Source organism: Gouania willdenowi, chromosome 14 (assembly GCF_900634775.1).
Source record: "Gouania willdenowi chromosome 14, fGouWil2.1, whole genome shotgun sequence".
NCBI lineage: Eukaryota > Metazoa > Chordata > Actinopteri > Blenniiformes > Gobiesocidae > Gouania > Gouania willdenowi.
Window position 1 is genome coordinate 13,567,629 of NC_041057.1, and position 17,610 is coordinate 13,585,238.

Genomic DNA, 17,610 nt, shown 5'->3' on the forward strand with positions numbered 1-17,610 from the left:
GGTGAATGAAGGTCCCTCGTAGCTCTACTTACTGACACCGGCCTGTCAGTGAGCCACAGTTAGTGAGGCTGTTGGAGTGTGTGGGTGTATAAAGATACAGTGCACACTGTCACTGACGGAGCACCAACGTGCACAACCCTAGGGAATACACATGAAACCACACACACAGCAGATGTTTACTTAACTCAGCTGATCACCTGGTTTCAAGTTGCAAGCTTGTCATTCTGTACCAAAAACCTTCACTGACAGCATAATCACAGCTGAGTAAAGCCACCAGTTAACCGATGTACTGGTGCATTGTGGTACATCAATGTGCCATTCTGTGGAACTTTGTGTCCAGCTTTGCTGTTTCACAGCGTTAGTGCACAACTCATGAATCCTCCGATAAGTTATTGCCAAATGGAGGAAAGCCAAACACAGAGGAGGCAGTTAAAAATAAACACTGGGAGACATGATGAAGATAAAACACACATATTGTGTCAAATCGTCCCACAAGTAGGAAACAGCACTAAACTAAAAACCAATGATTTAAAGCAGTGGTGCTTCAAACTACAATAAAAAACAAATAATGCATGAGTTTATGTTTTTATTTCTTCCCACACAGCTAAGCTGTTGCCGGGTACATCATTATGAGTGTGTGTGTGTGTGTGTCCATGTTAATCCTATTGTCCTATCATAGCGATGGGAATTCAAGGTTTCACTTTCAGTGAATTATTTATCTCTGTGGCAGCTTTGGCACCTGCACCGTCCAAGGTTCTGAAAACATACACCCTTGACACACACACTTTCCCATTCACACACACACACTATCAGGCAGAATTATACACTTATAAATATTTATACATCTCCCACTTCATATTTATTTCATCCAATGCAGCTCATATCAGCAGGGCAGTAAGATGGAGATGATACACAGAAAGGAGAATGAGCAGAAAGAATGAGATAGTGAGACATTTTCAGCTTTATGAAGATGATTTTAAAAGGTTTAAAAAAAAAAAAAAAAAAGTAAAGTATTCATTACTTTTCAAATTGAATATTTGCAAAAGACAGAACCAAAAGGAGAACTTAAAGTTAAACAAGTGTATTGGGAGGTAAAAATGAAACCGAGAGGATAAGGAAGGTTTTTTTTCTTCATGAATTTATTGGGTTATTCATGAATAAATGTCTGTCCAAATGTGTCACGATGTAAAAACCTACACATCGGAATATTCAATGAAACAGAGTGATTGTAAGAAAAGGACTGATCTTTAAGGCAGTCTTGAACCATGCGGGATGCAGACGTGGTTTAAAACTTAACACCAGAATCAATGGGTTTAAATCTCATTCTTTCTTTCCACAAGAACCAAGTCATTTTGCACACAAATATGTATTTTCCAGACTACATCACGAAGGTTCATAGTTTGCTTTCCAATCATTTTTTTCTACATTTTTCCTGGAAAAATCCACATAAAAGTCAGCCTGGTCTAAACGTCTAATGCCATGTAGGCTGCTTTGATTTGACTTGGAACAATGTTGAATAATACCTTTTTAAGCCAAGAGTGTAGAGCCAATTGTGTAAGTCGCGTCCCTGGGTCTGTGTATTGAAAAGTCCTTTGCGAAGAGACTTTGGCAGCATTGTTGCCGTTGGTGTGTCAACACGGCTAAAGTACCAGCTTCGGAATTACCCAAGTGATGATAAAAGGATTAAATACATTACGTCGATTTACAATTACAGCGTAGTTCAAAAACACCATTAGTGGCTTAGATTATACATTTATTTACAGCTTCTTATTTGTGTGTCATTTTGCCAGAAGCTCATAATAAAACTAATAAATGTTCTGTATATAGGCTGCATAGACTTACATTAAGCTAAGTATTGACTAATGTAAATGCCCTTCATTTTACATAGTACTTTATTAACACTTAAGCACTTTTAAAGAGCTTCATCTTCTTAATCACGTTGAAACATTAATATGCTCACTACTGCACAACTGGTTGGTGTTTTGCCTGAGGATACTTGGAAACAGGAATCAAACCACCCATTTTCCTAAAAAAAAAAAAAGAAGCATAACACTGTAACTAAAAAATAAATAACATTAGGTTTTCCCCACCCAGATACAGCCTGCGTGGGCAATGATATGCGATTAAAGCATTTAATGAGTGTAGGAAAAATTCAACTGAAAATAAGTTGATAGTTGGTCAATTTTCTCATGGAAATGTTTTAGCATTGATGCTCAAAGGAGTGCACTGACATTTTACAAATAAATCACACTGTTTATAATAGCTCCTAATTCTCAGGATTTTTAGGACCAAACGTATTTTGCAGTTCGTCTTTGCTTTCTATATTTCACAAAAGGTAAAGACCAGACTTCCTAATCTACTAAAAAATGCATGAACAAAACAAGACGGCACATCTTGACATATGTGGGAGGTAAGCCGAAGGTTTCACAGACGACAGACTTTGAACACATCGCACCATGTAGCCAGACTGGATGTTTATTTATTCATTCAAACCGTTTGACTATTATCTTCAATTATTAAGATAACTTTAATGTACCATAAATATACATACTATGTGTTAAGTGCATGACTTAAATTCAACTAAACATATATTTTTATATCCTAACTAAGCTTTAGCTAAATTCATGCAAATTGTAAAGCTTCACTGGCAGATAGAGCAAAAAAGATTACCCTACTGCCACTTTTAATATTATAAATGCAATTTTTCCGAGTCAGGAAAAGGTTATCACTACTGCTTCTACTCTAATGAAGCTTTAAAAAAAAAAAATGTCTATGCAGTTCAGTACGATGCCAGAATGAAAATAACTTGTTTTCCATTATTTTCCTTTGTTAACAGTATGGCCGTGGAACACATCTGATCTGGCCCATTAAAATTCGGCACATTTAATATTCAAATCCTAGAAAGTCCTCAATTAAGGCAAACTAATGGAGGTTATGTTCTTATATGATTCATCTGTGTGGTGGGATGTATTTGATCCTCCTTCAAAACTAAATTTCCTGATTATGAATGAAAAATGTTTCTGCAAAAGCCATCAGCTTGACTCTCAGCCAGGCATCCTGCAGTAGAAAGGTTACAAACTACAGAAAACATCAGAGCGCATCCCTCAGGACAGTAACTCTACATGTCATATGTTGAGTGAACCAACGCTGACACGCAGGTCTTCCGCAAGCGTACAAATGAGACCCCGTTGGCCGGTAAAACTCTGGAGGAGAGGCTGAACACCGGGATTTACCCGTAACTGTTGCGTGCAGACAGAAAGGGATCATGTTTTGGACTTCTGTGAAATAACTTGAAGCATTTTGGAAACAGACAGTAGACTAACAAGATGGGAAGGTTGTAGTGAGCCAGCAGTAAGCTGCATGGAGTGAGCAGAGCCAGGTTGATGCTGATCCAACAGGGTGGGACTGTCTGTTGGATGTCTCTCACTCTCTGGATTGAAGCTAAAACCCCCCTCGGAGAGCTATAGTAATGTGTATAAGGACTATAGCTGAAATGTGGTGTGTGTGTATCGGTAATACATGTGTGCAAACATCTGGTATTGTATTATGTTAGCAATGATTGGCCACCGCCAAAGTAAGGAACATGATTAAATGGTAAAGAAGCCTGCAAGTCGACATCAGCGTTTGTCTTTCAAACCAACCAACCTTAACTCAACACCTGTGGAGGTTTAGTGGTCTATCCAAACCCTGAGCAGAGCTGTTTCTAGCTTTGTCAGAGCCCTTTGCAAGATGCCGTTTGGGACCCCCGAGTTTACCAAACTACAAGGAATGAATTAGTACCCATTAAAGGTGCAGTCTGTAATTTTGGAAACCTCACAAGATTTGAGCTAGTATGACCACCTCTAAGCTCCACCTCTCCTGTATGCTTCCGGCGGGGCTACGCCAAAAGCGACACCTGCACAAGCTTGAACGTGCATCTCATGTATGAAAAACACAAATCATAATGTGAGTCAAGCAGCAGTAATTACCTTTCAAGCAGAAAAGTCACCAATTCCATCTTCCACTCCTCCAGACCATACACTGTAAAAAAGATGGCGTTATGCCCCGGGAAATGGGCGGGGCCTGTCAGCAACAGCTGTCAGACAGCCCATCAAACACAATCCTGGCTCTGATTGGTTCTTTTTGCTCGGTCGCAGTGCATTCTGGCAATCTGCCAAAGGCTGCAGGAGGGACTCAATGAGCCAGTTTTTTCACACAAACTACTAGTTTCATGTAAAGCTGTCCTTACATAGTGACAGCTTTAGCTAATATGACAAAATGTCACTTTTATAAGAGTTGCAGACTGCACCTTTTAAGACCAAATGGTAAAGATTTAAATTCTAATTCTTTTTAGATGAGGCCAAGGACTCAACTTTGGGGCACACTAGTGTCTTATGGGGCCCTATGTAATTGCACAAGCTGCATACGGCCAGAAACAGCTTACTGAGAGGATGGTTTTTAACTTAGTAAGTGTTGGCAAAGCTCAACTGATCAGATAAATGTATAAAGCTGAAAATAAACTGCATTCCAGTGATTCCAGGGCAGAGCCTGGCTCCTCATCCAATGATTAATATGCATCCAAAGGAATGTTCAACCAGCTACTCTTGATCCACTGTAGCAGCAGCTTTACTTTGAGAGCATTTAGATGAATTTTCACGTCACATTTGATCTGGTTGAGCACACGGCGAGTGAAGCTCTTTTCAGTCCACACAGTCACTCAGTGCTTCTACATTTTTAAACATGGCAATGAAAGACATGGTTGACCACATGTGGAATTCTGACCAGTTATTTTGTTGTAAAATGAAAATGAAACATCTTAATGTGCTTGTTTTTCACCAAACAGTACAATAAAAACAACTTTAACATGAATAATGAACCATAAGAGTTATGACATGTCATGTTGCAAAAACATTTAGAAATATTTTAACATTAAATAAAGTCTGGAGTTTTGTTGCTCTTCTACAGCAACCATACTTCATATAATTCCAATTGAGGCTTGGCATTCAGTTTTTGGCAAAAATGAAACATTTCTCCTCAATTTTGACTTTCCTCAAGTCTTTCTTTGAAGCTCCTTCCAGACAGAAAAAAACCCTGAGAGAGAGTTTTTGGACTAAAATCAAAATGTGAAACGGAAACATTCATTGGTGGGATTTTCTTTCTTGCACCTCTCCACAAAGTCAGCCTTTGCTGTCTACTTGACAAATATCTACTGCCAAACCTGCGGCTGCAGCCACTGCTTGTGCTCAACTCTCAGCAGCTTGTCTGTCAGATTCAAACATTCTCGGTCAGAGGTAATAATGTCCTTTTCTTTTTGTCACCAAATGTGATATCCATTTTCACAAGCTCCTTCTTGACTTCCAGCTTCTGAGCATTTGGCCGTGCAACAAAAATACAACATTATAAGAAACACATGTTGTCTAGTTGTAATCTAAACTTCCTCTTGCTCACATTTCCCGTAAGACAACTGCTTTTTAAGTGGACCATTCTGTTCTGCTCTGAGGCCTCCTGAGTGTGGGACTGCTGACCTGTTGGGTTGAGTCTACTGTGAGAGACAGAGAATGCAGGGGCCCATGCAGTAGGATGGGGCCATCATTCGCCTCAACAGCTTTGGCTGTGGCACCAACGTGCCAAAGCATGTCAGTAAACAGTGAGAGTTTGACTCGTGCACTTTCCAGGATAAAAACATGTGAAAGGAAACAGGAAGAGATTTCCTTTCACACTTGCTTTTCCTCCACCAGCCCAGACTCTCCACTGATCCATGACCCGAGACACTTACATCATCTAGTTCCTTCCACAGCTCCAGTGACTCCCTCCCAGACATCAACCCATTCTTTAAGAGAGTTGGACCTCAAACCTGAATGACCTCTTCCACCTAAGCAATTTTCCAGCAGCTCTTTCTCTCTTTCATATATCAGAAACTTCTACAAGAGCTTACTTGCTTCAGGCTCTGAATAAGTGTTAAAAACAATTAAAATTAAATCCACTTCGACTAGTTACTCCATAGCCTACATTTAGATTTAGAGGTTTACAGACAGTCAAAGTGAAAAAGAGGAAGCCTTATTTCAAAGGAAACTCACCTGAGGGGCACAAACTCCATCAAACATAGAAAGAAATCTATTAAGAACAGCCAACCAAGGAAAGGAGCTAGCCAACCACCTCTTAGAAACCACTAGAGGTGGTTTCCACCCAGCCATGCAACCAATCAATCAATGAACCAACAAACCAACCAACTCTTACGTAACACTAGAGGTGGTTTCAAACAAGATAAGCAACCAAAAGAGCAATGAACCAACCGACCAAACAACTAACTGATGTGGAGCTCCCACTTGAGGTCCTGTGACATAAGGCAGCTCAGGAAAAGGAGGGACTCCACAGTTTGCACTGGGAGGTCCTAGAGGGTGATGGAGATTAGGGGGTAATTCCAAAGTCCACAAAACATCTCCACTGTCAGCAAAACAACTGGGAGCTATGAGCTTTGGCTGCACTAAGTCACCAGAAGGTTACTACCACCTGTAGAGGGAACGTCTCCATCAGAGATGAGTCCAATAAGGGTTGTGTCGTCTGAGGACTCATGAGTCTCGTAAATCAAGGGTGGAGAATTCACTAAAGAACCATAGAAACCAACCTAACAAGTGCTTTAAGCGGGCCGGTATGCATCGGTACGCTGTACCACCACTTTTGATTTCAATCCTTAGCGGTACAGGACTTTTTCTGTCTATCCCCACTCCCATTAAAATGCATCACTTTGCAATTACCACCAGGAAGCTCCACAATGTTACGTGACGCTCAGAAGAAACAAAACACATGTCACGCAATGATATTCAACATGTTGATGCAGAGAACCTGCGTGTTGCTGGTCAATATGTTGAGTTTATGAGATATTGACATATTTTTAGACAAGATAATAATATGTGGCATGTACGTGGCATGGGTTTGCGAGTTTGGGAAAAACAGTTGCCAGACCTAATATAGAGAAAAAAAATATATTTAACATTAGGCAGTAATAAGCCTATTGAGAACAATATTATCTTAGGTTGAAATAGGACTTATTACTTTGTTTTTAAGGAGCTCCATGACAATTTGAATTTGGTTCATGTGGATTAGATTTAGAACAGGCTTTGTTCTTTAGTTCTTACTATTATTGATATTTAGAGAGATAAATAGATCTAAATATAAATACGTAACACAAATGTTTTTGTTCCATATTTATATGACAGACTGACAGCAGGTCTTATACCAGCACCTATTATTTTCGACTTAAAGCACAACGAACCAAACAACACTAACCAACCAACAGGTGGAGAACACGAGGGGAGCTTTCCTGGGAACTGAACAAAAATATCGTACACAAACATTTTTAAACAGCAAACATTTGCCAGGAACAAAAAATAAATAAAAGAAGAAATGAAGACACAAATATATTATGCTACAGTTAACAAACATCTGGCTTTGAACTAAAAATGAATGACAAAGTCTTAAGACCTGGTTTTATTAGCTCACTTATTAATGTATATGTAGTTAAGCAAACCAAGAAAGCAGAGCTAGATCTTCTTAACCCTTCTTCTTAACTTTTGTTCATTTTATGACTAGACTCAGATGTCCTTCAGAATACCAGCAGCCTTTGACTGCTGGGTGCACGATCACCATATTCTTTTTGTTGCTATACACGTCCCACCTGCACTGGAAAAAGATACAAGTGTTGGCTAATGCGCCAATCACTGTGCCACACGGTGCTTTGACATATCGCTTGCTGATTGGACGAAGGATGTGGAGAAAACGGGAGGAGGGGGAGGAGGAGGGGGGAGTTTATGGCAGCTCCCAAATGGAGAGCACAGAAAAGGAGAAAGCTCACCAGTGCATTAGGGCCAGGGTGGTGCAATTCGTTCCAATGGCTGCACTTCAAAGAGGGAGAGGAGGATAATCCATCCCAACATTAGCTCCTGGAATCTTCCACTAGCCCAACGATGCATGCAAATACACACATTTACTCACAAAGGCAGCGGGCTGCAGGTTTGGGTTGTGAGGTCTGGATGGGTTTGGAAATGATTGCAATACTCCCACCATGTTGTGTGCCAAAACATGCACACACACACACACAGTGTCTCACATTAAAACAATTGTATGCTTTTAATCCCACTCTGTTACTCTGCAGAGGTAAAATCAGTGGCCAGTAGTGAGAGATACAGTTGTTTTCTACAGGTGTGTTACAAACAGTTTAAAATCTAGACACGAAAGGATGGGCTGAATATGGAGGACTGTAAGAAAAGTGATGCAGACAGATGAAGTAAATGGGAGCTCATATATCCACTGTGACCAGTATCAGTCGTGCTGAGCTGTCAACACCTGCCCGCACCATAGGAGAGGGACAGAGATTGACCTTCCTTATGGATGACCTGGTGTCAGCTTCACGATCAACCCTTCTTTGTCTCGTCAACATGTATAGAACTTTAAGCAGATTTTCTGAAAGCATGTGATGCACCAGCTTCAATAAACCTCACTCTAATTTTTTTTATTTTCTATTTTAATGGTCCTGTGTACAACCTTTACAAACACTGATGAACATTTGCAGCAATTTCATAGAGCGAACAATTTCAAAAGCACGTCCATCAAGGTTAGTAATATGTTAATGAAAGGGCAATTATACACACTATTACAAGCCGTAATTTGGCCTGTGTTTACAGTTTTAAAATTAAGTTACAAAATTGATTGAGTGTGAACAATTAAGGGTCATTGTATTCTATTCTGCAGCAGAATGAAGAGACAAACTGCCTTACAGTTTAGTCCTTAGTGCCAGTTGGAGTTAGTTCAGCAACCTGTACAATAATAATATAATATAACACTGTAAAGTTTAAACAAATGTTTATATTATTTCTGTGTGCACACAGTGTATATATTCATTACTGTAAAAAAAAAAACAGTGTTGAGGATACTGCAGGGTTTTGCAGTTCATTACTAATACATTTATGAGGGCTCCATAGTTATAAGTAACGATTAAACAAACAGATTTAACTTCAAGGATTTCAAGTGGTCCGGTTCACCTCTACAGCTCAAATGTCAATAATGGCCAGTCTGCAAGGACCAGAGTTATGAAGTCCATGATGCGACTGACTGATCTGAAGGTTTATAATCAATAACTCCTGACCTCTGGGGACTGCTGTGGTAAAGCTACAGTTGCAAAATCTATACAAGCTAAGCACAATTACTGAGCTAAATTCCTAACACCCACAAAACCTGATAAATGGGTGAATTACCCTCTTATATTCTCTCTAATTACTTTATTCTATTTGTATGCATTTTCTTCTGTGTGATGACCTGTGTGGGTCTCTCTGAGCAATATTAAATAGAAATAGAAAACTCCTTATGAAAAACTAGATTATGATGTTCACTTCATAGTCTGTAATATTAGAAAGCATTGGGATTATTGTAGTTGTGACAGATTATGGTGATGATATAGAGCCATGGATAGTGTCATAACGTCAAGGTCCGTGGACCAAATCGGAGGAACCAATGAGTAAGGCCCCATCTAATTAAGGCCCACATATGCAAGACTGTATGCTTTGCATTTTAAATCAAACTTAACTTAACAAATTTCAAGTCCTTCCTTCATACGTGCAAATGAGAATAAATTACATCCAGACTGGTAGAAAGTCCCTCAGTCTGCTGGAATTCAGACTCTGTATTGTAGATTAAATGGTAACGCTGCAAATCATGTGGACTGTCTGATATAAACATGCAACCAGGTACATCAAACATCTACTTCATATAATACTGAACATGTTTAACTCCACCAAGGAGGTAATCACTATTGTTTATTTATTTATTTAGTTGTTAGCAGGATTACGTCAAAAGTACTTGGCAACAAATCTGTAAACTTTCTGAGGGGATCCGATAGGGCTGGGCGATTTTGCCCTAAAAAAAAAAAAAAGTAAAATTTAAGTTTCGATTCGATTATCGATTTTTTTCTTTCATTTCACTTAAAAATGACTGCAGTTAAAATGCATAGAACAATCCCAAAATAAAAAGTAAACGAGACTCTGTCACTGAACAATTTCAAGCTTTAACCCAGGTTTAAGCAAAAGTGCAACAGCAACTTCACAGTAGCTTAGATTTTCTGATTAAAAAAATCAGATAACTACATATTTTACAACATATAATATTACATTTAAAAAAAACCATAAACTCTTCCCTTAGCATCTCAGCATAGTGTGAATAAAAAATACTCAAAGAGTAAACATGTAAACAAAGAGGGGGCCGGCTCACATGGCGCTACGGTAACCCACAAGGACAGAACGCGAAAAAGTCCGAAAAAACTGTGCTTAGAAAAAGAAAAAAAAAGAAAATTTTAAATTAAAAATAAATGAATAAATAAATAATTTTTATCTACAAATTCGATAAGTTGATTAAATCGATTTTTTACCCAGCCCTAGGTTCCGGATCAATATACTGATTCTAGATCCCCTTTCTAATCATTGGCAAAAATAAAAAATTATAATCTCTGTTTGTAAATGACCAATCTTTATGTAATTTGACGGAATTATGTCTGAATGGTTCCTCAATTGTCCCACCAAATTTAATCTGGGTTGGATTCGGATTGCACAATTTATAGCTAGTTCTCAAAAAAAATGGGGAGCCCAGATATTTGGACCTACTGTATCATTATTAATGGGGATAAAAAATTCTTCCAAGCCTTTACACCGTGAATAGTAACAGTACAACAATCAGGATCACTGATCCAGATAACTGTGAATATCTGACAAAAAGAATATTTAGCACTTGGCAAAGGTTTGTGCTCTGAGTCCATTGAATAAAACGTCTTCAAGTAACACTCAGGAAATGTGTGATGTATCTTTAAAACTATTTACACAAATAGATCATATACACACACACATCAAAGAATTGTCCACTCACCCGCTCCAGGTCTTGTCGAAGGTGAGTGAAGAGTTTGAGACGTCTGTAGAGCACGTCCTGCTCCTGCTGGGCCAGGTTGTCCACCTCGTCTCTCTTTAAAGTCACCAGAGGTCGATTGAAGTTGGCCTTTCTCTTTAGTTTCCAGAACTGATACAAGAAATCCAACTGAAAAAGGACACATAGCATTACTCAGACTTAGTCCCTTAAACAGAAGAACAGCAGTTATTTCTAAACCTCATATACTTTCTATAACTTTCAGTACTTTCATTTATATCTGCATTAATATAACAAGCAGTGTAATGTATGACAAGTCAAATATATTTCAATGTACACTAATGATATTTAGCTGTGTAATATAAAGATGGGTTTTGTAGCCTTTAATAATAGATTCTGTTGAGGTGGTCCCTATGAGTTTATGCTGGTTAAAGCTATGGTCCCCAACCACCGGTCCGCGGACCACTTTGTACCGGGCTGCAAAGAAAGACTTAGGTTTTTTTTCAAAAGAAATATGTTCCTGGTGCACGTTACTCACTCACTTAATTGCACTTAGACTAAAATAGGGCGTGCACTGCAGGTAAGCACAAGGAACACGCATACAGTACATCCCCCCAATTATCATTTATTTGGTAATTTTTTATTATCTGAAGGTTGTTTTATATAAACTGACAAAGTGCTTTTCATCATTTGACATGAATTATAGTATCATTCATCACACCTGGGCAACGGGCAGCCCAAGGTTTTCAGCGACCTCTCTGGGATCCACCAGTAGGTAAAACTCGTCCTCCAGTTCCTGGAGCTTCTGTTTCCTCTGGCTCACTTTGTCCCTCTCCAGCTGGTCCCTCTCAGCGCGATCGGACGCACACATCGAGACCAGGTGAGACACCGACCTGGGCTCCAGATTACTGCTGCACCCGTTTTGTTGTTGGTGCTGCTGGTCCAGCCGGAGCTCACGCGAGACGCCACCAGGGGTCCAGTCGGCTCTTGCTAGTCCGTGTGCGGCGCCGGCGGTGGAGCAGCTGGTGTGGTTTCCGTTGCTTAGACTGGAGGAGGCAGACACGCTGGGGTTGCAGCTGTGCTCCAGGCAGAAGGACTTGAAGCGCACTTCGTCGTTCTCAGCCAGGATGGTCTTCATCTCCAGACCGTGGTCGAAGGCGCACGTGACATGGAAGGCCACAATACAGGAGGGCATGGAGCACTGGGAAACACACACACACACACACACATTTACTAGTTACACTTTGTTTGGAGTTGTTTCTGCTCCATTTATTGTTATCAGTGCAGGTGAAGCACAGCAGGAGGGTAATACAAAACAAACAGTTATCCCTGTGTGTGTTTGTGTGTGTGTTTGTATTATGGGGTGGATCCATTCTAAATTTATGCGCACCAGTCCATCCATAAACTTACCTAATTAAAGTAGTTAGGTGTAGTGGCAGGTGTGGCGTGAGTGAAGCTACAGTGGTCAGGCGCGCATCACTATCTCGCACCGTCTGCGTGACATGTAAACACTTACAAAAAATTGCTCGGTGTGCAGGCGTGTACATGCGTGCGGGTCAGTAAGCTTGTGTTGAGTACGGGGGGTGGATCCATAGAATAGAATGCTCAACACTCACACAAGCTTACTGGCGTGCACGCATGTACACGCCTTGCAATTTTTCTGTGTTTACATGTCACGCGGACGGTGCTCGATAGTGAAGCGTGCCCAACCACTGCACCTTCACTCAAGTTACATCTGCTTCTACGTGTGACTAATATATTTATTTTTGTTAGGTGTCATCCAGGTGTGGCGTATGTGTGCATACACTTTAAAGTGTGGCGTAGGTGTTGCGTCTGCAAACGTGTTAGCAAGCGCGTTAACGTGTTAAGGCACATCAAACACGCATGAAGACGTGACTCGTGCATTGTGCCCATGTACACATTCTAAGTCTATGGAAAATGTAGAGGTTGGTTAAATCGCAGGCGCAGGGGAGGCGTTCGATGGACTGGTGCGCATGAATTTAAAATAGATCCAGCCCCCATAGTGTGTGTGTGTGTGTGTGTTTAAGCAGTGGTTCTCAAACTGTTTTTTTTGGCTCAAGTACCCCCTTTCTCTTATTTCTGAATCCAAGCACCGGCTTTGTTCAACTATAATATTTTGCTGAGAAAACTATTTAAAAACAACTATAGAGCATAGATGGAACGAATAAGTGGAAATAACGGTAATTATTAAGTGCAGTGGTTCTCATCCTTTTTTGGATCGTGACCTTTTTTTGACATCAAGAATTTCTGGCGAACCCAAAAGCATTTTAGTTGAACGAGATTTATATTTCACAAAGTAAAAGTATAGAAATGCAGTGGTTGTTTTAATTAAGAAAAAAAAGAATGATAATTAAAACATTTCAAATTTACATTTAAATTTTTCATGAATTTCAAGCGACCCCATTTAAACTCCAGGAGACCCTACAGTTGAAAAACTATGATTCAGTGGTTCCTGAATAGATTTATTTCTATAGTTTTATAATAATTTCCAGTCATCTCACACCTGGGGTGGGATCAAGGCTTACACTTTATTTGTTAATTTTCCTCTCTCTCTCTCAAGTACCCCTGCAGTGCCACTGCGTACCCCTAGGGGTACACGTACCCTCATTTGAGAAACACCATGTGAAGCATAATACTGTCTCACAAACACTGAAGTGGTTAATCATTCATAAAAAAACAAACCAAAAAAAAAAAAAAATTCACACTTTCTACTTCTTCTCAAATTGCTCCAGGAAGTCTGACTCAAACTGGACCAAAAACATGAGCTCACTTCTGAATAAATCAGTTGAAAATAGTGAGCGAGTGTTTGTACAGCCACCTGCCACCTGCTCAGGAGCGCTGAATCACTACAGTCACAGCAAACACTCTGAGAACACACGCCGATGCAAAGGAATGCAGATCACTTGCCCTTTTTTTCCAGCTGGGAGGATCAGGGAATATAGAAATGTGTCAAGAATGGAGTTTATGTATATATTTGTGCACTCAGTTACAGATACGGCAAACTCAGAGTGAAATAACTGTAGAGCACTCTTCATTGATGAATGATATATTCTGTGTGTGTGTGAGAGGTATAGCTTTAGTATTTACTTTAAAGTCCCTACAGTATTTTATACACAGTTATAGGAAAGTATGTGGAAGGACATTTTTATCAGCAGCTAACAGTGAAAACAGATTTCTACCCTCTCTATGAGGGAAACTTGTAGCTTGGATTGTATGGTAATTGTTTTAAATTTAAGAAGACTGATACAAATGAATGTTTTTCAAGATTTGAAACAAAACAAAAAAAAAAAAAAAAAAAACTAAAAAAAAAAAAACAAAAAAAAACAGGGAGAGTTTCTTAAAGTAGGATTTCCGATAAAAAACACTGAAAGAAGCTGAAGTTTAAAGGTATAGAAGATGATTTTCCCACAGTTTAGAAAAGAAATGCCCTCTGCACATTAGCAACAGTCTACCTGCAGTGCGAGAGTGTGTGCACGCGCCCAGTCTTCCTCGTGCACGGCTCTGTTTACAAGTTGGAGTCGGCATCGCTCATACAAGCTGCTGGTTGAGCTTACCTTGCACTTTTCCCACTATGTCAGACTCACCACACTTAAGTGAAAATCCATTTTTAAAGGACCTAATGCGCACCGGGCACGAGCACGTACGACGGCCTTACGTAAACATATCGTAAGAATGATTGCCAATTAGGAGGACCAATAGTTAAGATGATCCACCCATTAAGGTAAGGCTGAACAAGCTCAAATCCATGACAAAATTCCAACCCCCCCTCCAACCCAACTTTCCACTAACGACCACTCTAGCCACCTTTCTACCCGTTTCCATTTCCCATCATATTCCAGGGAGTGGGAAATGATGCATACACACCTGAATGCAGGTTCCTGTGTGCTCACGACACAAACTGCAGGACAGAGCCCAGCGACTGGCGGGAATGTGGGACACCTTGGTAATGGGCTCCATCTTCTCTGGACAGCCTATACTCACCTGTAGAAGACATGTGACAGAGGGGAAAAAACACAAAAAGGTGTTAAACGTGTCGCTTACAACCTCTTCTAAAGGTAAAAAAGAAAAAAGAAATGTGTTGAAAGTTTTAAATTAAAGATTTTAAACTACTATTGTGTTAACTTTCTGTGTACATTTTTCTGAATAAACAATTTCTGTGCAATAACACAATTCAGTATGTTTCACAAGATACGATTAATTGTAATTAATTATTGTCAGATTTGCAAATAATTTGTGTGTTTTTTTTTAAAATAGATTCACACCTCTATATTCATATTAGAAATAAACATTCACAATAGTTTCAGTCTAAGTAAAACAATACATAATATAATATGTCTGTGTGAACAATCATAGAAATACATATGCAATGTTCATAGAAGAAAAGAGTCATTTTCTTACTTAAAATGTAACAAATACAAAAACGAATTATGACTTTTACTGTTTTATTTTTCAAAATAAGAAATCCTACAAAAAGTAAACAATTTTAGGGAAAAGCATAATTTCTTACATCTATATGATAGCTATCACAACACATCCAAACTAATCATTTATATTGCAGTCTGGATTATTTTAATTCATATTCAAAACCATGACCATTGAATAGAAAAAGATTGTAAAAGACACCAGTTTATTAGCAGAACATGATTATCTCAGGGTCTTTAAGTGTTTCAGAGCAGATTTTCAGTCTCAGCGCCAAAAAAACAAGCAAATGTAATTGACTGGAGTCAGCGTTCTAAACCGAGCTGAAAGGAGGGCACTTGTCACTAAAAAGCTATTCCTTCCTTCCTGTGAAGACGATTTTCTCTCCAGAAATCATTTCACTTCCACTCCGATCTCATCCCATCGTCTTTTAACGTGCATTTCTTTTTTTCTCATCTGATCGTCCACTAACAACCCATGGCCTCTTCTGTTATAATACAAAGGTTAGTGATAACCTTTGTATTCCACACTCAGGTGGAGAAAATGTACATTTTCAAACCTTGGGTATAAAAGTGTGGATGTGAAAAAAATCAGTAACGAAGTTGGGTATTTATTGCTTTTTAAAGGTTTAGTTTAGGTTTTTAAAGTTCAGTTTTTTTAAAGCCTTCTTTGCACATGCACACACAATAATAATATGAAGAAATACGCCTTCCTGATTGATGACACATGGTTAAAGCAACACGACAAGATGCAGCTTACCCCAAATATATGGTCACAACTGAGAAAATCACTTCTAGTGCAGCACAGGGTTGTTTAATGTGTAATATTGTGTAATGTTCTTTACAGATTATCCATCCATCAACCTTTACCAGGTGCTCTTTGACACTCATACTCACTCTGTGCCCCTATTCTGTAAAATTCACCTGGACACCCTATTTGCAAATATCAGATTTTTTGTTAAAAAAAAAAAGGGGTTTCGATTTGATTTTCGATTTTTTATGCACTTAAAAATGACTGCAGACATCATATATATTGTCAAAAGTGCAACTGTATTGCTGTGATTGTCCTCAAGAGTTAAAATGCATAGAACAATCCCAAAATAAAAAGAAAATGAGGTTCTGTCATTCAACTATTTCAAGCTTTAACCCAGATTTAAGCAAAAGTGCAACAGCAACTTCACAGAAGCTTAAATTTTCTGATTAAGAAATCAGATAACTACACATTTTATAACATTACAATTAAAAATATAATAAACTCGAATAAAAAATTAAACATGGCTGTGGCACACATATAGCCTACTCAAAGGGTAAACAGGCTGGCTCACATCGGAACACAAAAAAAGCCCGAAAAAACTGTGGTGGGAATGTTTTTTTTTTTTTTAAAACTCAAATTTGCAAAATAAAAATCATTTTCATCTACAACTTCGATTAATCGATTAAATCGATTTTTTGCCAAGCCCTAGGACACACCCTTAGAGACATTTGCAGAAACACACAGAGCACAGATATGGGAATGATTGTCTATCCATCGCCATGGTGCATAAAAATCAGCCCAATCAAGGACGACAGCGTGCAATCAGAAGCAAAAGGTTTGAGTTGCCAAAAGCAAATCTGTGTGTACTGTGACGCCTGAATGCACACACGTCTGTAAAGGTGTGTGAGGAGAAAAGCAGCTTCCTGATCCTCAGAATTACCGTATGTGATGTGACTGCACTAGGCCTTTCAGTTACAGTACATTTCCAAATGCTGATCATGGCAGGATGAGTCTTGTTAGGATAATCATTCTGCTGTACTGCACGCTTGACAAGCAAAGCCTCTTCAGTTATATTGGTTAATCTACTGGATGAGTGACACCTTCAGTCAAGGAGCAACTCACAGGATTTCACACAATTAGAGCAAACACGAAAAACCTGAGTAAACTAGTGTCAGGTACACTTATATTTTATGATGATCCACTCTCAATGATAACATCCTAATCATGGCAAGCTGATTTTCCTAAACCGTGTCTCTTTCTGTTTGAAAAATCATAATCAACACCTGAATATGATTACACTCAGATCTCTACATAATGTAAGTGTGATTACTGACTGATACTAAAAAACAAAGTGATTCTCTTCAGTCACACATGTTAAAAACACATTAAACAATTATCTGGACCGAGCGATGTCAAATTTGCACTCGGCTGCATTCATATTTCACACAGAACTAAATACTTCTGAAATGTCAACACTACTAACTGTGCAATAAACCTTGATTTAGCATTTTTCTCAACCTAATCACTATTTAACTG

At 39.0% G+C, this 17,610-nt stretch overlaps 1 protein-coding gene across 2 annotated transcripts in view; it reads right to left on the reverse strand.

Moving 5' to 3' along the window:
• The window catches only part of jade2 (jade family PHD finger 2), a 157,500-nt gene that overhangs the window by 37,638 nt on the left and 102,252 nt on the right, over positions 1-17,610 (reverse strand). For both annotated transcript variants that reach the window (XM_028466125.1, XM_028466124.1), the window contains exons 8-10: positions 14,767-14,883; positions 11,603-12,082; positions 10,888-11,052 (exon numbers count right to left, since the gene is read on the reverse strand). In XM_028466125.1, coding sequence (XP_028321926.1) covers positions 10,888-11,052; positions 11,603-12,082; positions 14,767-14,883 — 762 coding nt within the window. The remainder of the gene's footprint in view (positions 1-10,887; positions 11,053-11,602; positions 12,083-14,766; positions 14,884-17,610) is intronic.